General features: G+C 61.2%; 2 protein-coding genes across 4 annotated transcripts in view; one reads left to right on the top strand and one right to left on the bottom strand.

Annotated features, from left to right (window-relative positions):
* The first annotated feature begins 236 nt into the window (after positions 1-236).
* BRD3OS (BRD3 opposite strand) lies at positions 237-799 on the top strand. The gene has a single exon (XM_036260424.1). It carries the CDS (start codon positions 237-239, stop codon positions 489-491), a length of 255 nt encoding a protein of 84 aa, XP_036116317.1. The 3' UTR covers positions 492-799.
* A 4630-nt stretch (positions 800-5429) lies between these two features.
* The window catches only part of BRD3 (bromodomain containing 3), a 30800-nt gene continuing 10230 nt past the window's right edge, over positions 5430-25999 (bottom strand). Inside the window, exons 2-12 of one of the 3 annotated variants that reach the window (XM_036260402.1) lie at positions 24238-24561; positions 23309-23446; positions 22300-22447; positions 21222-21436; positions 19053-19424; positions 17104-17232; positions 15435-15626; positions 14291-14514; positions 8829-9121; positions 7636-7761; positions 5430-6263 (exon numbers count right to left, since the gene is read on the bottom strand). In XM_036260402.1, the coding sequence (XP_036116295.1) occupies positions 6148-6263; positions 7636-7761; positions 8829-9121; positions 14291-14514; positions 15435-15626; positions 17104-17232; positions 19053-19424; positions 21222-21436; positions 22300-22447; positions 23309-23446; positions 24238-24450 (2166 nt within the window). In that variant the 5' untranslated portion in view covers positions 24451-24561 and the 3' untranslated portion in view covers positions 5430-6147. Of the gene's footprint in view, positions 6264-7635; positions 7762-8828; positions 9122-14290; positions 14515-15434; positions 15627-17103; positions 17233-19052; positions 19425-21221; positions 21437-22299; positions 22448-23308; positions 23447-24237; positions 24562-25999 lie in introns of those variants that run through there. The other 2 variants (XM_036260403.1, XM_036260404.1) reach the window with 2 other exon arrangements.

Below are 25999 nucleotides of genomic sequence, written 5' to 3'. Positions count from 1 at the left end.
GCTTGCCGTCTCACAGAGGCTCGTCTTCAGAATGCTCACAGGCTCCTCTTAAGTCTCCCTGCAACACCACCCCCTTAAGGGTGCCGCCTGTGAACCCTGGTCTCTACCATTGTTAAGTAAGGAACCCTCAGACCCAACAGCTGGAAAGCGTGCTCATTGGCGCACTCAGCGCAGAGCCGTGGGGAGGGCTGGCCGAGGCCGCAGGCTCAGGGCCCAGGGCCGGGCTCTGGCCAGGGATGAGCGGCCGCATCCCCCTGGCAGAGAAAGCCCTGTCCGAAGGCTACGCCCGGCGGCGGTACAGGGACACCTCCCTGACCATCTGGCAGCAGCAGCAGCAGCAGCTGGAGTCTGTGCCGCCCGGGACCTACCTGAGCAGGAGCCGAAGCATGTGGTACTCCCAGTACGGAAACGAGGCCATCTTAGTCCGAGACAGAAACAAGCTTGGGGTCCCCCGGGACACAGGCCAGTCCAAGTTTTGCACAATTATGTGATCACGGTGTGAAAACCGGGGCTCAGGCGCCACACTGAGAACAGGCCACGTCTTTGCCGTCTGTGGATCACCGGGCCTCACAGGGAGACTTGAACTGGGGTGTAAGAACCTGAGGACCCTAGAAGCGGCTCTAAGCCCCTGGGCAAGTGTTGGCGTGACTGGTCGGCTGGCCGCTGAGCTGTCCAGGCTCTCCGCTTGGCTTCCCATAAATCAATCAAGAGGGACACCTTGTTTACAACCAACTTTCCCCAGCTAGGCGGGATGTTTTTATTTATTCATTTTTTTCAATTATTAGTTTTTTTGTTTTACGGGAGGGGGTTGGAGGGAGAGAGAGAGAGAGAGAGAAACATCGCCATGAGAGAGAGACATTGACTGGTTGCCTCCTGCACAACTCCAACCAGGGCCAGGGACAAACAGCAACCGAGGTATGTGCCCTTGACTGGAATTGAACCCATGACTCTGGTCCGCGGGCCGACGCTCTAACCACTGAGTCAAACTGGCCAGGACTGTAGATTTTTTCAATGCTCACTTTGCCGGGTGAAGAATGGAAAAAGGGGAAGGAGCAGGCACCTCATGGGGTTGAAAACCAGGTGCAGGACGGGCGATGTTCCCTATCGGCTGGCGCTCGTGCCTGCAAGAACTCTGGTGCACCTGCGTGTGAACTAGTCCCTGAAACGACCGTCAGGTGTGACGCACCTCAGTGGCTTCCACACTGGCTTCCAAATACCTGAGGAATGCGGGCAAATGCATCAAGAAACAGTACAGAAACCAAAAATGACCTTGAAGTTCCACGCCATTCTTACAGGGATTTCCGACTTGACAACAGGGCTGGAAGAGGCAGGGTCTCCAGGTGGCGAAGGCCCACTGTCCGCAGCGCCTGGGACTCGCTGTCTGCTGTAACCACGGTCCGCGCGGAAGTCCCTTCTGTCAAAGCTGATTCTTTTCTAAATAAATATTCTCTAGGGCTCTCCTCACGCTCTTATTTTTGTCAGTTTATAACGTGTTCACTCGGCTTTCGTTTTCCATATTTAACGATTGCTAAAAACCCAACACAGAAATGTAGAAGGCAAAGCAACGGTGCCCTCCCCAGCGCCGCTGGTCGCAGTCTCGCAGTCACGTCCCCAGGCGGTGGCCCGCACCCTGCACTGTTGTGGATCTTCTTCTTGCTCAGTTGCTCAGATGGCATTAACGCTGTGCTCCGACTGGCTGCCGGGCAGCGCTCCTGGGAGCCCGCGGGCCGGCAGGTGCCGGACGGGCTTGTGAGTGAACAGCATCCCAGAAGCAGCACTGTGCGGTCACACTGCGTTCCCAGAGGCTCACCTCCAGCCGGGGCCTGGTCCTTGCGGAGGGGGAGGCTGGAAGTCAGACGGCCTTCACCTCCCGCAGCTAGACGCGAGCCTCTGCAGTCAGTCAGGGCACGCCTGCCCAGAAGTCCCGCCCTAGACTCCCCCGGCAGACGGGTTCTTTGCTTTAAGGCCTGCTTGGGAAGAAAGCCAACCTCAGAGACGCGTCTGGAACGCCTCTGCTCACACCGCAGACTAACCTGAGGCTGGGCCGTGGGTGGGCTGACCCAGAGCACGGAGGCAGCTTCTGGGAGGGGTGCTGGCCTCGGCCGGCGTGTACACGCGTCGGGGTGTGCAGGTGACCACGCCCTGGGACACTCGGAGGACAGGTGCTTAGAGAGAAGGATGCTGCCTGCCCAAGGGAAGCCTGGGACACAGCCCCTGGCCCTCAGGGAGGTGCTGGGGGAGAGGGCGAGGTCTGGACAAGGTGACAGGTGCTGAGGGAACACAGGCAGGGTGCCCACCAGCTGCCTGTACGTGGGATGTCACGAAGCTGGGACTTGAGCCGACAAGAACCTCCTCCCAGGGATGGCAACGTTTGGAAGGTGACGTCAGGACCCTTGTTTGCCGTGTCGCCTCATTTGTTCTCCACCAAAGCCGGGTGGAGCCGTGGCACGCAGACCCGCTTGCCGTGGTTCCGGGGAGAGGTCCACTGAGCCAGCTGGGCAAGTGCGTGATGGCTGAAGCCCGGGAAACCACCTGAGTGCAGACTGCGGCGCCAGAGGGGGGCACGCCGGGGGGGGGGCATGCTGGAGTGGGGGGTACTCTGGAGGGAGGGCACGCCGGAGGGGAGGGCACGTGGGGGGGCACGCCGGAGGGGGGGTACGCTGGAGGGAGGGCACGCCGAGGGGGGGCACGCTGGAGCGGGGGGTACGCTGGAGGGAGGGCACGCGGGGGGGGCACACCGGAGGGGGGGGGGGCACGCCGGAGGGGGGGTACGCTGGAGGGAGGGCACGCGGGGGGGGCACACCGGAGGGGGGGGGGGCACGCCGGCGAGGGCTGGAAGACAGGAATCCGCACTACTGAGGGCAGGCGATCCACAGAGCCAAGTAGCTGGAAAGACGGGATGTGAACTTTCTCAGGCAGCAATGCTGCTCCCTAAATCCTGGTGCCTCCCTGCCCAGGCCGAGGGGCAGAGCCACAGGCCACAGGCCACCAGGGCGGGCAGGCAGGGGCGTCGGCAGGGGAGGGGAGGGGAGGGGAGCACCGGAAGTGCAGGAAAAGGCACACAGGGCACCTTGTTTTTGTTTGCTTTTATTATGAAAACAAAACAAATGCCCCAGGAGAAGGGTCCAGGATTACCAGCAACATCAAAGAGTACTTTCTACCATTTTTATTCTGTTGTGTTGAGGCCAGCATTGCAATAAACAAGCTAAAACTACTTACATTGGACTCATTTTCAGTAACTGACATTTACAGGGATATACTAGAAACGGCACTAAAAAGTTTAAGAAAAGTTACGGTAAACATGCATGAACATCATACAGAAAAGTAACACTTTAAATATAAAAAAGGAAAACTTCCGGGAAGTGTTAAGCGGCATAAAGGAGCAGCCTGCTCTGGACGTGACGAATCCGTGTCGCGGGGGCTGGTTTTCCCAGAACGGCTGTAAAAAGACGTGAATTTGCAAAAGAACCAACCAAAACCAAGAAAACGTATCTTACAGTGCGCAAGCGCGATGGCACCCGGCTGCCCGCCCGGCCGCAGCCGCGGTCACGCTCGCCCAGGGGGTGTCCACAGCCACTGCCCGCGCGTGGCCACCCCCGTCACACACCGTCCCCGCCCCTCGGCCGAGCCCAGGACCGCTGCCCGGCGGTTCTCGTCGCTGGGGCCAGCTTGTCCGGCTGCAGTCTCCCCAGCAGACACGGAAATGACCAACGCCCACGGGTGAGCTCAAGGGCGGAGGCGCCCCCAGACAGAGAGAAATCAGGCGTGAAGTCTGGACAGAAAGCCTTAAAACTGCAGCACCAGTGAGCCACACCTGCTCAGTAGGGACAGCAGCCCCCGGAGCTGTGGAAGCCAGCTGCTTCCGCACGGGCGGGGGGAGCAGAGGAGGTCCGCGAATCCACCATCTCGCGTGGCACCAGTGGCTAAGGAAGTACTCCGAAATATTCCCGTGCTCAACTCTAGGGCCAGATGCTTCTCCCGCTAGCGGCTCACACGGGTGACCCTCCGGTCCCCAGGCTGGACGGGCACTCCACGGGAGCCCCCCAGGCACCACGCTGGGGCACACCTGTTACCCGGTGCACACGGGCCGCGTGCGCCAGGGAGCCCCTGCTGTAAGACATGCCGAGCTGTCGTGTACGGGCTCCTCAGAGCCGTAGCTAAAATATGCCACTAAAGACCTGTTTAGAAAACACCTTTGAAAAAACAAGGGTAACTTTAAAAAATGGCAAGTTTAAAATCCACTTATACTTTTATTATAAACAAAACTTAAAAGTTTAACAAGCTGGCTCAAAACTCACCAAGTGTCAGGGTCACCAGCAGTAAGAAAAATGGTACTCCGTCACTGACTCCTCATGTTTCAGACCCATCGCGGCTACCCACAGCCACGAGGGGTGATGCAATCTGAATCAATGTTATGATTTTTTAAAAATCGCCACCTGTCAGGATACTGCTGACTAGCCCCCCTATCCATACAGATCAGCACCCACAGCCCACCTCCGGCACCACCTCAGTGAGGTGCTTGCTCACGGGGAGATCTGGGAGAAAGCCCTGTCTCGGCCAGTGCTGCTCAACAGAAAACGCTTGAGCAGGGAGCCCTGTGCAGTCCTCGGGGAGGCCCTCCTGGGCCAGAGGCTCCTCCAGCCCCGGCGAGCGGCCAGGCCACTGCTGGAAGACTGCATAGGGCAGTGGGGGCCGCAGCGCCTCGAGGGGAGGGGCCCCGCCCGGGGCCTGGGCCGGCAAGGCTGCCTGTGCATTCTTGGCGGAAGCCACAATGCTCAGAACCCGGGCGGCCGTGGGGGCGCCTCTAAAAAAAACAAAACCAGAACATAACCTTCTGTTAAACTCTGTATATTATTATTATTTTCTTTACAATAGAAAGTTAAAAATCAAGACTTAGATTTACTATACATTTTTTTTTTCCTCTCAGATTACAAAGTTTATATCATATAACTGGGGTTCCCTAGATCAGTTTCTTTAAAACAGTCCTAAAGAGACCAGAGAGCGTACAAAACAACTAAACACACCCGACGGACAGAGCGCGCTGCGGCGGGAAGCGGCCCGTGGCTGGAAGTCTCCAGATGTCACACACACACACAGAGGACACCACCACGGCCCGGAGCAGCGCGAGGGGACTGAGCACCAGCACAGGGACGGGGCAGCACCTGGAGGACCTGGCTCTCCCGCGAACCGAGGGAGACCTGCCTCTCTGCTACTTTTAATGCATTTCGTTTGTTCTGTTTTTCTTTTCTTTTTTTTCTTTTTCTTTTTTTAAAAAACGACCAATGGTGTTAATAAATAAAGTATCATATATACATGAAGTCGGGGAGATGGTTCCGGAGTGTGCGGCCGTGGCAGCGCTGGCGACGAGGTGGGGACACACACGGGGCTGGACTTTCGTAGAAAATTGCTGAACCTTACAAAAAGTCTCCTTTTTTTTTTTTTTTTTTTAATCTTTTCTTTTTTTTTTTTTTTAAGTTGAGGTAAAAGTTTCAGTGTATAGAAACCTGCACACGCAGCCACTAGAACCCCTCCCAGAAGCTCCTGACGTCACCGAGCTCAGAAGAACCCCGCACGCCCCCTTCCACGCACGCCCACACCTGCAGAGCTCTGCTCGGAGCCACGATGACCCCCTCGCCTAGCCCAGGGCAGCTTCTCACAGCAGGCTCGTCCGTCCTCGGCCCCTGCAGGAGGAGGTGGCCCTCGGACCCGAGGGTCAGAGCTCAAGGGACAAAGCCAACAGCTTCCAAACACAGAACCACCTCAGAGAAACTGCCTTTGGAGAAATTCTTTCTGGACCAGGTCGGGCCCAAGGAAAGGGGGTTCGCAGGGACGTTCGGGCGACATCGTCCGTGTCTTTCTGTGGTTACCAGGTTAGCGTCGGAAGTTGTCGTCCCCAAGCGATCGCGTTCAGTGGCGAAGGAAAGACAACGCGGACTCACACCTTCTCCTAAAGTCTAGTGTACACACACAAAAAAGACCTTTGACCTATTAAAGCAAAAACGGGAAGAGACCGTAACACTGGATGAAAAGGAAACCTGCACACCATGAACAGAAGCAGTATATTAACTGTGAGAGGGACACTGCGGAGGTCGGCGTGTGCGGCGGCCGCCGGCGGAGCTGCGTGCTGGCCGAGCCCGACGGGGTTCCTTACTCTGAGTCACTGCTGTCGGAGCTGGATCCGCTGGAGCTGCTGCTCCCAGAGTCCGAGGAGCTGCTGCTGCTGAGCCGGGAAGGCCCTCCAGGGGGCGCCGCGCCCGATTTCTCTGGGGGAGACGCAGCAGGTGAGGGGGGCGCTCCAGCTCACCTGGCCACCCCGCGCACCCGCGCGTGTCCCACCACACCTTCATCTGCAGAACACCCCCCGCTTCGCTACAAGCCACGACCCACCCACGTCTTGACCTGGTCCCTTCAACGCGAGCACGCATGTGTTGGGGTGGACTGATGCACCGCCGAGCGGGAGGCACTGGGAGACACAGTTCGTATCCGTCCCGGTTCCTGGCGCTGGCGTGGGGCATAAGACCCTTGGAATTCCCGGAGGGGTAAGAACGTTGTTCATAAGGAGCTGCTTTGGGTCATGCCAGAGTTTATGCTAGTAAGTGACTCTGGCTGGGGCCCCCAGATAGCCACAGGGTGGGGCTGGTCACCAGGGAGACCAAGCCATTAGGAGGTGGGAACTTTGAGCTCCCAGCCCATCTCCAGCAGGAAGGGGTGCTGAGAGGGGCGCATGGAGGAGAGGGGAGGCAGCACCTCATGGCCACTCCGGCTGCCACTCCTGAGTTAGAACCTTCACGATCAACCCGAACAGGAAGTAACGCGCGCTCCTGAGTTCTGGGAGCCACTGTGGCACGCCCCAGCTGCGGAGGGGTCGTGGGAACCCGAGGTGCAGCCAGTCAGTGGGTCAGCGGTGCGGGAGGCCCAGGACGTGCCCCTGGAGTCTGAGGTGGGAGCGGTCTGGAGGGGCAGAGCCTCTACTCTGCGGGGTCTGCTCCAAGTCTGAGCAGACGGTGTCAGAATTGAACTGAATTTCTGGACAGCCAGCTGGCGTCAGAGACGGACCCACTGGCGTGAGGAAAAGCCCACACGTCTGGTGTCAGAAGTGTGTGAGCAAATACAGCTCAGAGGTCAACACAACCGCTAATACACCAGAGACAGGACAAATGAACGCAGTCAACGAGGAACTGATGGGACCTGGGTGCGGGCTGAGCGTCCCACCTACTGATAGAGAAAGGGACCCACCCATCAGACAGGGGGCGCCAGGCAGTAGCAATGAGCCTCCACTCTGCCCTTCCCAGGGGTGGTCAAGGGGAGCCTCCCAGCCTCTGGTGGAGCAGGCAGGGCTACAAGCGTTTCGGCACTGGGCAAGGGCCTGGCAAGGCTGCAGCCCCGGCTGCTACATGATCCTGGAGGTGAGACCAGACGCTGACCACCACCACCTGGCCCCATTGTCCCCGGGCCGGGGAAAAGTCTTTGTCCTGCTCCTCACTGGCTCCAGGGACAGGAGGCAAGAAGCCAAACCACCTGCTCCCCTAAAATAAGACCTGACAGTCCACAGCCCTGCCGGGACCCTCCCCTCCGGACAGAGCGGCCGTGCGGCCACAGGAGAGGCCGCGCCGGGGCAGCCCGGCCCGCGGGTACCTTTCTTGGAGGGCTTCCTGTTGCTCAGCTGCCCGCTGACGTCCTGCAGCCGCTTCTCCAGCTCCTTCTTCTTTTCCTGAGCTAGCTCCTCCTTCGACTTGGCTGCCTGCTTCTTCCCGCCTGTCGCTGTGGGAGACAACCAGGCTGACACGGCCGGGCGCGGGGGACGGGCCGCCAGCTCCCAGTGCGCCCTCGGCCTCCTGGCTGCCCTCACCCCACCTGGCCCCGGGCCAGCTGACGTCCCGAGCTCCCTCATGGGCAGTCTTCTCTTTAATAAAACCACGTGGGTCCTCCCGATGTGGCTCAGCGGTTGAGCCATGCACTAAGAGGTCACCAGTTCGATTCCCGGTCAGGGCACATGCCCAGGTTGTGGGCCCGATCCCCAGTGGGAGTCACGCAGGAGGCAGCCAGTCGCTGTTCTCTCTCATCGATGTTTCTCTCTCTCTCTAAAATCAATAAAGGGGGGGAGGGCCCCGAGGTGGAAAGACCACGCCCACTCCAGACAAAAACCAACAGGCCGTGTGTGGCTTGGTGACCCCTCTGTGTGAAGGCAGAACCACGACTTCAAGGCCTGACCACCTGACCCTCTCGCTGCGGCCACAGCAATGCCCCAGCCTCAGCAGTGAACCCGACCAGTGCCTCAGGCCACGCGTGACTTCCCAAGGGTCACAGATCACCCCATCCATGAGTAGGCAGCTGCCCCCTCAGAGCAAGTAAGGACCAAGTGCCCCAAGGGGGCCACACTCAGGCTCAGGGGTGCTGGGTGGTCCTCGGCCACCACCCTGTTCTCCTGCCACCTCGGGGCTGCCGCAAACCTGCCCTTTCCTCTCACTCCCCAGGACCCTCATTCCCATCCGGTGAGCCTGAGCCAGTACTGCGTCCATCCTGGGAGGCCTCCGGACCCTTAACTCCAGCCAAGAGCCACCTTCCTGGCAGGGGACCATCGGAAGTCACCGGCAACCCAGGTCCCAAACGCAGACTCGGGAAAACTTGTGAATTGCCCGGGGGCTGAACAGGGTCCTGGCTGCCCACCGGGCTGGGGAGGGTCGCTCTCAGCCAAGCCCATGTCCCCAGCTGAGCACCGACAGGCAGAACAAGGGTCAAGGGGCTGCGCGGCGTCCCCCCCGGATGCAGAGGGCGGGAGGCAGGGAGGGGTGCTGCGGGGGCCAGCTCCGCCCCACCCCCGGACTTACAGAACGGCTTCCTTTGCTTCTTCTGTAAACAAGACTTGACGTATCTCTCAAGCTCCCGCAGCGTGGTGGGTTTCAGAGTCTCAAAGTCGATCTCGATCTCGTCGGGGTTGGAGTCCCGCAGTGAGGGCTCCCGGGACTGGATGATGTGCACCACCCGGCCCAGCTTCTCCCCGGGCAGCCGGTTGATGTCCAGGCTCAGCTGCCGCTTCTCGTCGTAGCTCATGGGCAGGCCCTCCTCCTCCTCCTCCGAGTCATAGGAGGCCGACGCCTGCTTGCCGCCTTTCTTCGGCTGTCTGAGGCGGGAGGCGGGGAGTCAGGGCGTCAGGGCGTAGGGTGCCTGCCCTTGGCCCCGCTCCCTTCCGCCTGGCCCCTGCTCCAGGACCAGTCTGTCCTGCCAAGGGCCCTAAGTGGCGCCCCAGGCAGAGAAGCCAGGCGGCCGCCTGCTGAGGGCTGCAGGGGTGTCTCCAGGGATGTGGAAGCCCTGGCCCCCGAGGTCAGCGCAGAGGCTGCTCCCAGCTGGGCGGTTTCCAGGCCTCACCCAGGACACAACTACCCTCAGTGCCCCAAAGGCATCCCCAACTCAACAGGTCAAACACTGACCTCTGTATTCAATGATCCACAAGGAGGCAGGCAAGGGGACAGAGGAATCAAAACAGACAGAACGTGATGAACTGACTAGGAAACCAAAGCCCAGGTGTACCAAGAATTACACTACATATAAACGGTCTAATCGCACCAATTAAAAGACAGAGATGAGCAGGCTGATGAGAAACAAGACCTGACTTGCTTGCTATCCACATGAAACCCACTTTAAACATAACGACAGAAGTAGGTTAAAAGGAAAAGGGTGGAGGAAAGAATCAAACATGCAAACAAGAATCAAAGGAACTGATTACCCCAGAGCTACGTGAATTTCAGACAAAGCAGACTTCAAAGACAGGAACGTTATCAGGAAAGAGAGACACTGCACCATGATAAAAGGGTCCCTTGACCAAGAGGACGCCACAGTCCTAAACGTGTGTGCATCTAAAGACCAAGCTTTGAGACAGAAGCGGCAAAGACCAACAGAACTAAAGGGAAAAGGAAGAAATCCACAACTCGACTTGGAGAATTCAGTAGTTTTCTCTTGGAAATTGACAGAACCAGCCAGTCAGCAAGAACAGCAAAGACCTCACCAAACGTCAACCAAGGTGGCCTGACCGGCAGGTGTTCGCCTGTGGGTTGCTTTGTCTCTTTGACTCCCCACCCGGTGTTCACACCGGCAGCAGAACACTCTCTTCTCAGGTGCACATGGTCTTCCAACTCTGGCCACACAACACATCTTAAATGCAAAAGTGTTGGTCATGCCCGGCCGGTGCGGCTCAGTGATTGAGCGTCAACCCTACACCAGGAAATCACTGGTTCGATTCCCAGTTGGGGCACATGCCCAGGTTGCGGGCAGATCCCCAGTAGCGGGCATGCAGGAGGCAGCCAATCAATGTTCTCTCTCATCGATGTTTCTCTCTCCCTCCCTTTCCCTTTCTCTTTCTAAAGTCGATAAATAAAAAATTTTTTAAATAAAAGTGTTGCCCTGGCCAGTTTGGCTCAGCGGTTAGAGCATTGGCCTGTGGTCCAGAGAGACCCGGGTTCGGTTCCCACTAAGGGCACATTCCTCCGTTGCAGTTTGTCCCCGGCCATGGTTGGGTCGTGTGGGTGGCAGCCACTCGATGTGTCCCTTTCACGTTGATGTTTCTCTCTCTCTCTCTCTCCCCCTCCCACTCTATCTGAACAAAATATCAAAAAATGTCCTTAGGTGAGAATAAAAAAATAAAATAAAATAAATAAAAGTGTTGGTCATTGCCTGGCCAGTGTAGCTCAGTGGACAGAGCGTTGTCCCATGGACTGAGCGGTCCGGGTTCGATTCCCAGTCAGGCATGTGCCCATGTTGTGGGCTCGATCCCCAGCAGGGGGCGTGCAGGAGGCAGCCGACTGCTATTTCCTTTTCACATTAATGTTGTCTCTCTCTCTCTCTAAGATAAAAAATAAAAAATCAATAAAAATATATATATATATAAAAAAAAGTGTTGATCACTGATCCTAATGGAATTAAACTAGAAACCCGTAACTGAGAAATATCTAGAAAAATCCTCAAATGTTTAGAAAGTAGAGTCACCCTGAAGACCCACAGAGAGGAAGTCTGTAGGGCAAGGGGAAGACACCCTGAACGGAATGAAGTCACCAGCTACCAAATTTGCGGGGTACCATTAAGAGAGTTTCGATGGACATGTATAGCAGTAAATACTCTGTAAGGAAAGGTCTCGCCCTGGCCAGTTTGGCTCAATGGTTAGAGAGTCAGCCCTTGGACCAGAGTCCCGGGTCGGTTCCCGCTAAGGGCACGCACCTCGGTTGTAGTTAGTCCCCGGCCCTGGTTGGGGTTGTGTGGGTGGCAACCACTTGATGTGTCCCTTTCACATCGATGTTTCTCCCTCTCTCTTCCCCCCTCTCCTCCTCCCATTCTATCTGAAGATAAATGCAAACATGTCCTTGAGTGAGAACAGAAAAATTAAAAAATAAATAAAGGTATGTTGTTTAAAAAAAAAAAAAGGTCTGGTGCCTGGCCGGTGTGGCTCAGTGGTTGAGCGTCGACCCTGTACCAAGAGGTCGCCAGTTCAATTCCCGGTCAGGGCACATGCCCAGGTTGTGGGCCAAATCCCCAGAGGGGGGCATGCAGGAGGCAGCCAATCGATGTTCTCTCTCATCCATGTTTCTATCTCTCTTTCTCTCCTTTCCTCTCTCTCTAAAATCAATAAAGAAAAAAAAAAGTGAAAGAAAAAAAAAAGGTTTCAAATCAATCTTCTAAGCTTCTACATAGCGCAGCTGGCTAGAAAGAGGAGAGTAAGTCAAGTCCACAGCAAGCAAAAGGAAATGGTAAAAATAAGACCGGAAGGAAAAAGTGCAAATGGAAAGAAGTCAATGAGCAACCAATAAAGCCAATCAATCTGTCTCCAGGTTCACCAAGAAAACGACCACAAACGACCACAGTCAGAAATGAAAGGCCCTGACCGGTGTGACTTGGTTGGTTGGGCATCGTCCCGCTACCGAAAAGCTACCGGCCCGACGTCTGGCCTGGGATGCAGGCCCCCCAGCAGGAGCGGTGAAAAGGAAGCATAATCACTACAGGCTCTATGGACGTCTTAAGGGGCCCTGGTTGATTTGGTTCAGTGATGTGAGCCAGCGGACCAAAGGGTCTCAGGTTCGATTCCCGCTCAAGGGCTGCTGGTTTGATCCCCGGCCCCAGTTGGAGTCATGTGGAGGCGACCAATGTGTCTCTCTTACACGGTTTCTCTCTCTCTCCCCCTTCCTTCCTCCCTATCTAAAAATCAGTGGAAAAATATCTTCAGGTAAGGATTAACAACCACCAAAAAAAGATATGAGGACACTGCCCACAAATTCTATAACTTAGGTGAAATGGAGCAACATCTTGAAAGGCAGAAACCCCCAAAACTCACTCAAGAACAAACTGCTAACATGACTAGGAATCTATTAAGAGAACTGAATTCACGGTTAAAAACCTCCCAACAATGAACCCTCTAGGCCCAGACCTCTCCACTGGGGAGTTCTACCAACATTTAAGAATCAAAACCAGGGCTACGCCCTGGCCGGTTTGGCTCAGCAGTTAGAGCGTCGGCCTGCGGTCCAGAGAGACCCGGGTTCGGTTCCCGCTAAGGGCACATACCTCGGTTGCAGTTTGTCCCCTGCCCTGGTTGGGTCATGCGGGTGGCAGCCACTCGATGTGTCCCTTTCACGTCGATGTTTCTCTCTCTCCCTCCCTCCCACTCTGAACAAAAAATGGAAAAATGTCCTCGGGTGAGGATAAAAAAAAAAAAGACTCAAAACCAGTTCTATAAATCTACCCCAGAAAACGGAAGAGGAAGAACAGTTCCCAAAGCATTTTTTAGGCCAGCATTATACTAATATCAAAACTGGACAGACAGGCCCCGGCCAGTTTGGCTCAGTGGTGAGCATCAGCCCGAGGACCGATGAGTCGCAGGTTCGATTCCAGCCAAGGGCACACACCTTGGTTGCGGTTTGTCCCGGGCCCTGGTCAGGGTCATGCGAAAGGCAACCAGTCAATGTGTCCCTCCCACTTCCACATCGGTGTTTTTCTGTCTCTCTCTTTCCCTCCCTCACACTCTATCTGAAGATAAACTAAACAATATCCTGGGGCGAGGATGAAAAACAAAGAAGACGGGCAGACAAGTATAAGGAAACCTGACTTCCCTTCCCCCTCCGGCAGGAAGAGGGAGGAACACTGGCCTTTCCCGCCACCTACCTGGCCACCGAGGCCCCTCTCCCCCCACTGCCTGAACCCTAACCCTCCCAGACAGCTCTCCTCGAGGGCACACCGACCTCGCCCACCTGCAGACCAGTCAGTCACCTCCAAAGGGCGACCTTCCTTCACCCTCGCTCCCACTAGGAGGTCAGGGTCTGACCACGTTTTTCTTGTTGTTGTTAACTGTCACCTGAAGATATTTTTCCATTTAAACTTTAGATAGACTGGGAGGGACGGAGAAAGGGAGAGAAACATCGACGTGAAAGAGACACACCGATTGGTTGCCTCCCACACGACCACAAGCAGGGCCGGGGATTGAACCTGCAACCCCAGTATAGGCCCTTGTCCAGGAATCAAACCTGAGGCCCTTTGGTCCTTGGGCCGATGCTCAGACTGCTGAGCCACACCGGCCAGGGCAACCTGACCACTCACGGCCCCCCCTCACACCCTCAGGACAAAAAGCCACCCCCCCCCCCCCCCCCCCCGAGCTAGCCAAGCTCGGCCACCTCACCCCGCCCCTCCCAACCCCGCAGGGCCAACTTGCCCCAGTTCTCAGAGAGAACAAGTGTTGCTGGCCCCACGGCGGACTCGCCACTCCTGATGCTCTGCGGGTGAACTTCCTCCAGGGGTACAGCTTCCTCCAGGGGTGCAGCTGCCACCCTTCCTCCAGGAAGCCTCCCTCCACCCACAGGCAGGCACCCCGGCCCCGAGGGCCCTCCCTGCCGTCCGCGCCCCCGTCATCCCTGCCTGTCTGTGGCACCGTGAGACTCTGCCTACCAGGCTGGGGGAAGTGAAGGGCCAAGAGCCCAAGTCACTGAGCCCAATGTCCCCAAATTAAACTCTTGGGCCCAGACCAGGAAAGCATCCCCTAAGCCTCAAGATGCTGCGGTCTCCACCAGGCGGCTGTCACGGCCGCAATGTCCGCGATGGACAGCAGCCCCGAGACCTGGCAGCAGCCCCCAGGGCAGAGCCCATCACCGGCCCAGCCTCCCCTCCAGAGGGACAAGACAAGGACCACTGGTCCCGACCCTGTTATCTGGGCAAGGACCTGGACTCTGGGTCACCAGGACGTGTAGCCAGGGGCCAGGCCCAGAGCCACACCCAGCACCCCCTGCGTCACAGCCCCAGGGCACGGGCGCCGGGGACCCACCTGCTGGCCGCGGTCGTGCTGTTGGCCTTCTTGGCCGGGGCCTTCTTCTGCGGGGCCTGCTTGGCCGGCGGGGCGGCCTTGGCCTTCTTCTCGTCCTCGGACCTGGCCTTGTGCCGCTCCCTGTCCTTCCTCCGCTTCTCCTTCTCCTTCTTCTCCTTCTTCCTCTTTGGCTTGTTCACGGGGGCCTGAGACAAGGCGGCCAGTTGCTCGTGCACGGCCTTCAGCTGGAAAACAGCAGGCGGCTGAGCGGTCCCGGGCGCAGGTGCCCCTGGAGCGGCCTCGACGGTGTGGACGGCGCCCCGGGAGCCCGCCTCTGCCCGGGCCCACGGGCCCACCGCCGGCCTGGTTTCCTCGGGTAAACTGTGGGCGAGCCGCCCGGTCACAGGTGGCCCAGTCGCAGCGAGATTGGCCCGAGGGGATGACCCTTCGCCGGGGCAGGTGGCACAGTAACTCGGGAAGTGGCAGATGTTTTTCTCATCGGTTTTTATTTTTCACGTGAGGACGACAGAGCCTGATCGGCCCCGTGCACGGAGGCGTCCACACAGCAGGTCTGGGGTCTGGGGTCTGGGGTCTGGGGTCAGAGCGGTCGGTCTGGTGCCCACAGGCTGCGCCAGGCAGGGGAGCAGACCAGCTCCAGCCTCCGGCCGGGTCAGGGCTGAGACAGCAACGTGGGCCACCAGGCACCTCTGGGCCGGCGCCGGCAGGGTCACCTCTCCCGAGGCTCAGGTCTAAGCCCGATGCCCACCCCACTCTGGTGACCGCAGGGCCACTCCAGTCTGCTCTTCTCCCTGCCAGGCCCCAGAACCACACCTGCAGCTGCCCCATGCCCGGGAACAGGGCAACCTTTCCAACTGTCGTCACAACCACCCCAGCAGGAGGAGCATCAGTCCCGCTTTGCAAATGAGAGGAGCAAAGCAGGCATCTGGGGGGTCAGAGACCAGGGCAGGACAGCCTCCCCGCGAGGGAGCCTGCACCCCACCTCCCCACAGCAACAGGCTGCTGGACCACACCAGGGGCTCCGGCCGGCGCCTGCCTCCCAGCCCCTCCGGAGCAGCTCAAGGCACCCGGCCCGCAGGCCCCGCCCAGGGGGCCCTGGGAGCTGACAGCCCCGCCCCCACCCAGGGAAGGACCGGGCGAGGCTCACCTGCTCCTGCAGCTCCGCCAGCCTGGTGGCCCGCTCCTCCTCCGAGTCGGAGCTGCCTGAGTCTGAGGAGCTCTCCTCGCTGCTGCGGCCGCTCTCCGCGCCCTTGCTCACCACCGGGGCCGCCGGGGCCGGCAGCGTGGGCGCTTCGGCCGGCTCGTCCGGCATCTTGGCAAAGCGCATCTCAAACACGTCCTGTGGGAGAGCAGGGACTGCCTGAGGTCCTGGGCGCCCCCGGGGTGGCCCTCTAGCATCCCCGAGACGCCCCTGGAGCTCCACGAGGCTGCTGGGCAGGTCAGCCCAGCTGGCTGCCCCTCCCTCGCTGGGCACTGCCGCAGGGCCAACAGCCGCAAAGGCAGCGGCCCACCAGCTCCCTTCGTAACCACGAGCCCTCTGCGGGCCCGTGAATCCTCCGCGGCAGGTGCGGGACCCTGGGCGGCGGCCACCTGCAGCCACACAGCCGGAGTGTGAGCTTGGCCTGTGTGCGGGATCCGGGTCACATGTTCTCACCTCTACCCTGTGACAGAACCGGATCATCACAGCTCACCCGCAGGTCCAACAGCTCAGGGAGCAAAAGCCTCGTCCTATCAAAACTGGCCTCAGAAAGCCCCCTGCAGCCCCTAGGCAGCAGGACCTGGGCCCTTGGGACACGGTCAGGGGAGGTGCCTCCCCCTGCTCTCCCGGGTGGCCCAGGGTGCCATCAGCCGGGGACGGGCAGCCACAAGGCCGGGAGCGGAGACTTCCCTTTGCTGAGTCCGCGTGCCTGAATCCACCGGGGTTTGCACACACAAGCCGCAACCCCACTGACGAGGCATCACCTGTCGGCGCTGACCCTGGCCTGCGAGGCTCAGCTGCCAGAGGGTTCGCTTCCGGGTCAAGGGCATGTATCCTAGGTGTAGGTTCGATCCCCAGCCCCGGTCGGGCTTGTGCAGGAAGCAACCATCAATGTGTCTCTTACACATCGACGTCTCTCTCTCTCTCTCCCCCCAACCTAACCTGCCACTCTATCTAAAAACCAATGGAAAAGTATCCTCAGAAGAGGATTAACCAAATAAGTAAATAAAGACCAGTGCTGTTGTTACCAAAGCACCAGCCCGCACGATCCAAAGTGAAGAGAAGAAAGAAGAGACTCTGAGCACTGAAATACGTGGGCAGCAGCCAGACTGACGGGAAGGCACCTTCACGGGTGCACACGCATGTCTGTGCGTGAGGCTGGTGTGCCCGGATGCATGGTTCCCTCCCCCACGCTGTCTATCTGAAGTGGTCAGGAGAGCATGAGGCTGCACAGGTCACTGGCACCTGACATAATGCCCACCAGCCTCTCTGACGGGCTCAGGACGCAGTCCCCATCCCAGCGCAGGAACTCGCCGGCACCTTCAGTAGGTGAGGCTGCAGCAGAGTGGACGCCAGCCTCTGTCCCTCCCCGTCTGGCCGGCTGCCTGCCCCGACCCGAGCCTGCAGCTCCTGTTTGTCACCAAGGCCCCGGGAGCAGGCCAGGGCCTGGCTGGCACTCGGCCACCGTCAGGACGAACGTGCTGCATAGACGAGGCTCCTGGCTACCTGCCCACTGGACGTCCGGGAGACGCCTGCGTCCTTCCTAAGATCCGCCCGGAGCTGCCGCTGATCCCGACTGTGCCCAGAAGGACCGTCCCCCGAGCGCGCCTCGGGTTACCTGCAGCTTCCGGGCCATGGCCACCACTTCGTGGTCTGGCGGGTTGTACTTGTAGCAGTTGGAGAACATCAACCGGATGTCAGCGGCAAAGCCCTGTGCGTCTGGGTACTCGCGGCTGTCCATCTTCTTCTGTAACACACAAGCCACAGGGCTGAGAGGCGCCGCCCGCTCCCCGGCCACAGCCGGACCCGCCCGCACAGTCCCAGGACCCTCCGCACGGCACTGCCCGCCGAGACCTGGCACAGGAGACCTCGCACACGGGCAGACGCCCTGCTCGACGGGGAGTCCGGCTCCCGCAGCCGCCACTAACCCCTTCCTCTCCAGAAGCCCACGGCTCGGCACACGGGGTCACCTGTCCTACACTGAGCTCCCTGCCGGCACAGGCTCCTGGGAACAAGGACCTTCCGGGCGGTCTCTCCACCAACGTCGGGGCCCACTTGACCATGAAACGAGACCCTCGGTATTTCTCCATGGACACCCCGGTTGCCAGCCAGCCCGGCCCTCACAGAAGCACCAGCCTGCGCGCTGCGGGGGCATCACCACTCCCCACTACTGCGGACGCCCCTCCGGGGGACCAGAGCCCTGCTGCTGAGCTCACGGCTTGAGGAGCCAAGGCCTGGGTCTCAGCACCGCCTCTGGCGGGGCCCCCACAGCTCCAGACGCGGGGCCCCTGTAACCAGCAGGGGTGGAAGAAGACGCCCCTTTGTGAGAGACCCCGTCCTCCAACCCCCCACTCCCCAGGTCCAGGCCAGGTCTTCTCTGGGGCGGCGTGGGCCTGTGTGGGGACCCAGGACCAGGAGCACCGCCCTGTGTGGCGCTGATGGCCAACCGACAGCTGTTCACCCTGAGCTAAGACCCCACACCCCCACAGGGAGACTGCCTCAGAGGCAGTACCCGTGGAAGCCCCCTTCCCGCTGCCCGTGGTCAACACCGGTCTGGAGAGAGCCGGGTGGAGCTGGGAGCTACTGCAGAAGGGCATGGCCCACGCACTCTCCCGGGAGAGAGAGTCGGTGACAGAGAAGGTGAAGTCCACCCTCCACCTGCCTCTGCTGGGCTTAAACTTACGCGGTGGCCGTCTATGTTTTACTCGCGTGGGCAAAGAACTGCCGGACAATAGCAGCGGATGCCGCTGGGCTCCCCGGAGGAGCAGGGGCCCCAGCACTGACCCCGTCCCTGTCCGAGGGAGCAGGCGCCCTGCCCTCGAGGTCAGGAAAAGGCCGAGAGGCTGCTTGGCCACCCAGCTGGGGAGGCGGAGCTGATGCCCACCCAGGCCTGCCAGACTGGAGTGAGGGCAACCAGCACCGCTGCCCAGGACGGCCAGGTCCGTCCTGCCTCTGAATCCACCACTGCCCCGGGGAAAGTGACAGAAGTAACCCCAGGCTGGTGTCACTGCCCCGTGAGGAGTGACCGGGACCAGCCGTCCAAGGCCCAGGCCTCGTCGATGGAAAAACAACTGCCCCTTTAAACGAGGGCCCCTGCCCAGGCCATGTGGATGGCTCATGGAGGACACGGCATCACATGGCCAACTACCAGGGCTCCTCAGGGCGCCAGTGACCAGCTGGCTCGCGCTCCCCCGGGGGAGGGCCCATGTGCGGGGCTGAGCCAGCCAGGGGCTCAGGGAAGACCCCTCGGGAGGTATCCCAGCCCTCAGGACGCCGCCCACCCAACACTTTCCCCGCCACGCGGGGCACAGCCTGCTCTCTGCTGGTCGGCACCAGCCTGACCGGGAGCAAAACGCACCCCAGCCCGGGAGCAGCGCCCTGGGCAGGCCGACTGCCTGGTGGGGGTGAGTCACCTGGAAGGGCCTCCTTGCCTGACCCCCCGTCACAGAAATCTGCCAAGGCTCCAGGGTGGGCAGCGGAAGCAGAGAGAGAGGAACAGTAAGCCGGGGACTGGGGCCCGAGGGCAGGAAGCTGCAAACTCAGCAGAATACGCCCCGCCGCGCCCACCTTGACGGTGCTGAGGTCCATGGGGTGCTTGATGATGTCGTGGTAGTCGTGCAGCTCCAGGGCCTCGGCGTCCACCGGCTTGTAGAAGGGCCAGGCGTAGGCCGCGTGCTTCTTGGACAGCAGCTCCTTGAGGATGCTGTCGCAGTGCCGCAGGTGCTCCGACAGCTTGCCTTTCTTGCCCGCGTGCTGGGGCACCTCGCCGTCCTCCAGGTCCTTCTTGGGCGGCTTGATGGGCCGGCCCCCGCTCTCCCGCCGCGCCACCACCTTGGCCTGCTTGGGGTCCGACAGCGGCGGGGGCGACTCGCTGCGGCTGGCGGTGATGGCGGACGTCGTGGGCGTGGTCGTGTCGGCTTTCCGCTTCACGCCCTTTTTCTGTGACGGCAAAACCAACGGTGAGCGCCAGGGCCGCAGACCGAGCGCGATCGTCCGGGCACCGGGCTCAGCCACGTGGGCTCAGCCGTGCCCATCCTCCCAGCTGCCCCGCGCGACGGGCGACGGAGGCTCAGAGGGCCACGTGGCCGGCCCACGGTCACAAAGCTGGTAGTGCTGAGGCTGGATGTGGAACCTACCCGGCGCTACCCTCTCCCCTGGCCCCCAGGGCTCACGGTCCCCTGGGCAGTCACCCCGAGCCCTGAGGTGCAGCATGCAGTCCGCCCGCACCTAACCAGCACCCAGGCCGCGCCGCGCCAGGGGCTCCAGGGTCAGGCGTGACCGATGGCACCACGCCGTGGTCGCCACCACGCGGGACTCGGGCTCGGGGACAGAGGGAAAGTCCTCGACAAGGGGCCTCGAAACCGATGCTCCGAGGACAACTGTCTGGAGCAGGAGAGGGAGGCGTGCGGGTGGGGGGGGGGACGCAGGCAGCGGCAGCAGACTTGGGCCGAGTGGGCGGATCTGGACGTACCCTGAAGGCAGTGGGAGCCAGCTAGTGTTCCTCTAGGGGAGGAAGCCTCCACGCACCCACAGAGCCCTTAGCGGGCGTGTCCGGGGCAGACATGTTTAACGCCCGGGCACCCCTGGCCTGCAGGTCTCTCCAGACACTAACGACCGGCCGTGTTCCAAAGCCAGGGCTGTGTGTCCCTAAGGCCATCGCAGCGGCCCCCGCATCTCAGCTCAGGCAGGCAGGGAAGCCCCTCAGAGCCACAAGCACCTGGGGGACGGCCTCGCAGGGGGCTGCTGTCCAGAGCACCACCAGGGCCGCTGCCCCAGCCAAGCCGCCACCCCCAGGCTGCCAGGGGCACGAGCCAGCTCTCCACAAACACTTAACGGGCACCCACGGGGTGCCAAGCGCGGGCCGCAGAGGCCCAGCGGGCTCCTCTGGCAAACAGGACATGCTCCGAAAACAGCCGGGCACTGTGGGCGGCCTGGCCAGGTGCCCCCCGGAACTGCAGGCAGCGAAGGCCAGGGGGAGGGGAAGCCACGGAGGGGGCGTTACCTTCGGGGAGCCATTAACCCCTCTGAGCGCCTGCTTCCTCATCTGTAAGATGGGGGAATACTGCCTGCCCCAGAGGGTCGCTGTGAGGGTCAAATCGGAGAAGATGACAGGTCAGTGCCTGCCCGGGGCCTGCCCAGGGGGCAGTGGGAGAGGGCGGGACTCACCAGCCCCGGACTGGCGGGCGGCCCCCACTCCTGCCCAGACCGTCCAGGACTGTCCCTGAGTGAAAAGATCCCAGGCGAGCGGGGAGGCGGACACACGGGTGTCACAAGAATGAGGGGTACAAGACGCAGGTGGAGGCAATCGACGGGGCCGCCCCTCAGGACGCAGCCAGGCCACCGCCCTCGCCACGCCGACGGCCGGAAATCCACGGGGGAGCCGGGGCACTGTGAGCTGGACACCCCGCCCCGCCCCCTCCCCGCGCACACCTTCCCCACCTGGACCCATCGCTGCGACAGCAGGGTTTCAGGGCCCAGGAAGCTGGCTCCAGCGCAGCCTGCCCTCACCAGCTGTGTGACCGCAGCTCCCCGAGCCTCAGTCTCCTCGTCCGCGTCGGGAGTGGCCGCCTGTCCCCACAGGCACAGCGAGAACCATTCCAAAGCCCCATGCTCCGGGCTCCGGACACCGGACAAGCGGTCGGCGGCCCGGGGAAGGTGGCCGAGCCCCTCCTGCCCGTCCCACGCCTGCCCAAATCCAGGAACCCCGACCGGCGCTCAGACCCCAGGGACGCTCACCTTGATGACGGGAGGCGTGGGAGGGACCACGGGGATGATGGGTGTCGTGGGAGGAGGAGGGGCGGCAGCCGGGGGGACAGGGACCGACGTGACGTTTGCAGTGATAGTTGGCACGGGGGTGGCAGCAATGATGGGCGTCTGGGAGACAGTGGGGGGGACGTTCTGAAAGGGGGTCACTGGGGAGACAGAGGACACGGCTGCCACTTGCTGCGTACCTTGAGGACAAGGAGAGGAGGTTAAAGAGAGCTCGGTCAGGCAGGCAGAACAAACTCCATGCTTCCAGAAGCTTCCTGGATGATCCCACGGAAGGCCCAGATGCCAGAGGAGCCCCTCCTCCCAAGGGGCTCTACCTCTTGGCCGCCTCCACGGAACCCACCCACACCAAAGGCTCCACTCTGGCCAGGACCCAAGTCTGAGGAGGGGCCAGGACAAGTCATGCATCCTGGCAGGTAAGAGCCAGGCCTGCACCCGAAAAATCGGGGTTAAGTCGGACTCCACCAGTAACCACCTCAGTGACCCGGACGGAGCTACTACACCACACACAGGCCCCATCTGCAAATCGGCACAGCCAGCCGTGCTGCTGGGCCACCCCCGGGCAGCCTCTCCATCGGGGACGACCTCCGTGCCAGGTTTCAGGACCAGGTAAGACCCCAGGGCTCCCAGTGCTAACCCTCAGCCCCGCCCTGCTCCCCGACAGGTGACACAGCCCCTCTCCTGTCATAGAAAGGACAAGTGCTACAGAGGCCAAGTCCTAGGAGGGGACGGGACAGCTGTGACTTCTGTCCAGGCTTCCAGAACAGGAGGCCTCAGAGCCAGGGCCGAGGGAGCAGCGTGGTGACCGGCGGCTGGCCCATCTCCTCCCCAGAGTGCTTACAGGCAGACCGTACCACCACAGGCCACCACAACTCGGACAGCCTACGGGCCACACAGCCGGGTCCGGGCCCCTGGAGTTCATGTCATCACTGCCTGGACCTCAGACGGGGAACCGAGCCCAGAGGCGCCAAGGGACACCAGAGAATCTGCCCGGGGCCTCGGGACAGAATGACCACACCTGTCCACACACCTGTCCACCCTTTACCTGCACTCTGGGCTCCCGCAGCCGGTTTCCGGCCTTTGCCCTTCGGAGCAGGGGGTAGTAATTCAACTTCCTCCTGGGGCATCTGGGCCACTTTCTGCAGAAAAATTTTCTCTAAGGCTTGGGCCATTAGCACTATGTCATCTGTGGGCTGAAGACACGAGGAGAGCTGAGGTTACAAGCCGGGGAAGGAGCCGCGCCTGCAGGACTCGGCCGGCGGGGCTCAGACACCTTCCCTTTGAAGTCGCCCAGCGGCCGAGGCTGGGCAGCGCCGCCGGTTAGAGCGCTGCCCCCCACGTGCCACGGTAGCGGGTTCAATCCCGTCGGCACGAATGAGAATCCACCAGCGAATGCACAAGTAAGTGGAACAAAAACCGATGCTTCTCTCTCCCTCCCTCTCTCTAAAACCGGCGAGTACAACGTAAGAGGTTCCGGTGGGCGGGAAGGAGGGGGGCGGAATCAATTGTAACGTGGAAACTCCTGAGGGGGTTCAGAAAACCATGGAGACGAAAGTGCACCCTTCACGAGCCACAGGGACGAAAGGGGAGTCGTCCCCTCGCACGCTGGCCGTCCACCCGCATGTCACCATTAAAACAGAGACCCCGCACAGCTGAGGTCACAGGGGATTTCCCTCCTCTGGACACCCCCCTTGGACGTGCTCCCTGCCAGGTGGTGGCCACCGGGGGACGCGACAATGCGCTCAGCCAGCCCGACTGCTTGCATGCAGGGGGCACCTTCCACCTACGGGCCCACACACTCCTCCCGTGTCTACAGGGGTTTCCAAGGGCTCGGCTGGCACCTCCCTGGGGAAAGGCTCACTTCCTCCAGCCGGGACGCAGCCCACGAGGTAACAGCTCCGGGCACGGCCAGCGCACGGGGAGTGCCCGTAGGGAGCCCAGGCGTGACGGCGTGACACACAGCGCCCCGGCCAGCCCCACGTCACCCCCCGCCAGGTCTCCCGGGGCTGGTGGGCAGCTCACACGTGCCGGGCCCGCCACGAGCATCCTCTTACCTTGTTATAAATATAACAATTTGTAAACATGGTGTTGAAGTCCTGCATACATTCACTTGCGCTCCAATAATAGTTATTCTCTAGTCTCTTCTTGATGGTTCCCATATCCATCGGGTTTTTTATGATTTTATGGTAATCCTAGGAGAGAGATTTTCAGAGGTGTCACTGACAGGTGCAGCATGATGATCCCCACGGGCAATGTGCCCACGGAACAGTCTCCTCAGCTGGGCTGGGTCACGGCTGGGCCACAGGCAGCCTCTGTTCCCCCGAGGGCAGGTGGCGTGCAGCCTGGGGGAGCCCCCTGGGGAGGGCGTGCAGCCTGGGGGGGCACCCGGCCAGCTCGGAACCTCGCACCTCACAAGGGTTCTACGCGGAGGGCAGGTCCCTAGAGACGCACAGAGCGGGGCGCTGGAAGGGGTCTCCACCCTGGAGGTGGGGGCCCAGCCCCTGCCTGGCTTCCACACCTCACTCAAGGGCCTGCAGGAGGCCGGGGCTGAGCGGGGTCCAGAACCCAGCTACCAAGTGCTATCCAGGGGGTCCCCTTAAGCACTCCGGGTATCTGGGTCCAGGGAGGAGAGCCATCGGACGGCAGGTCGGTACTGAGCATCGGCGGGGGTGGCGTGCCCGGGGAAATGGGCCTGGACCTGCTCTGGGGACACAGCCTCACGCGGGGACAGAGCACACACACGGGTGAGCCTGGGCTCCTGCTCCCCTCTCCCCGCCCCCGGGGACAGCCGCCCGCCATTCCCACACCCCGGAGTCGTCCCTCTTGCTCCTTGGGCACTGTGGGCTCTGAGCTGCTCCCCGCTGGAGACACGGGCTGTGCCGGGCTCCCCAGCACCGGCCACAACTCGGGTACCACCTCTGCCGGGGCCGGAGGACACCCCTCCAGCGGGCGGGCGACAGAGGGCGGGGGTGGCAGGACTCACGGGCAGGTTCAGCTTGATGGCGTCCACGGGCTGGTAGAAGGGCCAGGCAAACTGGTGTTTCCACAGCGTCTTCACCACCACGTTCTGCATGTACTGCAGCTGGTTGGTCTTGCGGCCGGGCTTGGCGGGGTTGGCCACCTCCGGCGGGGGCGGGTTCACAGGGCCCGGGGCCAGCGGCACGCCCGCGGGGGCGACCGTGGTGGAGGCGGACATCCTCCGGGGCTCCTCACTGGCCGTCACAGCAGCCACTCAGGGAGGCCCTCGCTCCCTCGGTGCCCCCCGCAGAAGCGCAGCATCCCATTTCCAGGCCCGACCAGGCAGCACCTGTGGGAGAAGGGACAGCGGAGGGAGGCGGTCACCCCGGGCCCCCGGCTCACCCACGGCCCCACGGCAAAGCCAAGTAACTGCCTCAGTCAAGCGAACCCTTTCCTGCCGCAGAACCGCCCTCCACGGGTCTGGAGCAGCGGGACGGAGAGACACTGGGCAGGTGGGCACACGCAAGGGTAGGAAGGCGGCTGGTGTCCAGGTGGGGACCAGGGACCCGGCTCGGCTCGCGACCCGCTCGCCACCTGCCTGCTAGGGCTGACTCGACACTGCTGTTGGCCGTGGCAGTTTTTTAGGGAATGATTCACAGGCACAGAGCTACGTGGACCCCGCAGAGCCGAGCCTGACAGGCAGACCCCGAGCGAGGCCGCCCACCCAGTGAGCGAGGTTCTACGGTAACCGCGAGAACGGCTCTGGGTTTGTGATGGCGGCTGGGCTGTGACCCTGGCGGCCCGCAGCCAATCGGGAGGGTGGGAGAGGGCGCTCGAACCCTGCACGCTCCGGAAACGGGTGGGGGGCAGCTGCGGGCCTCGCCGGGCCCCTGGCTCTCAGGAACGCACAGAGCGAGCACGCGCAGAGCTGGGAAGCACCACCACAGCTTGGGTGGCACCAGGAGACCAACCAGAGCGCGGAGGGACACGCACAGTGAGAGAGGCACAGGGCACCCCGTCATCTCTCAGGAGAGAGCCAGCGCCCCAGGTTTGTCTGCAGGGCAGGCAGACGGGGGGCACACAGGAGCCTGGGCACCAGAGATGCCCCTGTACACTGCCACGCTTCAGCTTTTCTCGAGTGCTCGTCTCCATTTAGACAGGTGGCGACACCCACCACGAGGGGCCAGATGGCCTTTGGGGAGACAGAGCGGCATGTGTACGGCCGCTGGAACCAGCCCTCTGCAACTCACTAAAGAGATCGGTAAACCGTAAGATTTCTGGAGCCGGGGAGCAAGCACCCCATTGGTAGCCTGCAACCTGCCATGGGGTGTGTGTGCCCCCATGACCTGTGATCGCTGGCACAGGCCACGGCCGAGGCTCCCCCTGGGGGGCTGCTGGGGAAACTGACGAGCACCACACTGTCTCCCCACTGCACACCTGTCCTGAACACCCACCAGGCACCGCCTGTCACCTGGGGAGCCCAGCTCCTCCCCTCCACGCCCTCCCAAGGTGAGCTGGTGCCGCTCCCGCCCCTCGATCCACCACCCTGGGCCGTGACCAGGCAGCTCGGTGGCTGGTGCTCATGACAATGAGGCTGCGTCTTCTCACCAGGCAGAAAGCCGCTGAGCCTGGCACAAGCCCGGGTCATCCACACCTCGCTGACCCACGCCCACTGCCCACTGGTCAGCAGTCCACACTCCCTCAGAGCCCGACCACTCCTGGTCCAAGTCCTAGCACCGTGACCTCCTGCTGGGATCGCCCTGAGTCGACCCCCTGGTGGCTCCACA

Source organism: Molossus molossus, unplaced genomic scaffold (assembly GCF_014108415.1).
Source record: "Molossus molossus isolate mMolMol1 unplaced genomic scaffold, mMolMol1.p scaffold_m16_p_14, whole genome shotgun sequence".
In the NCBI taxonomy this organism is placed as follows: Eukaryota; Metazoa; Chordata; class Mammalia; order Chiroptera; family Molossidae; genus Molossus; species Molossus molossus.
The sequence above is the reverse complement of the archived record's forward strand: the minus strand, read 5'-3'. Positions and strand labels throughout refer to the sequence as shown.

Bases quoted from the DNA above. Each gene is read 5' to 3' on its own strand.
- BRD3OS (XM_036260424.1), top strand. From the start codon at position 237: ATGAGCGGCCGCATCCCCCTGGCAGAGAAAGCCCTGTCCGAAGGCTAC.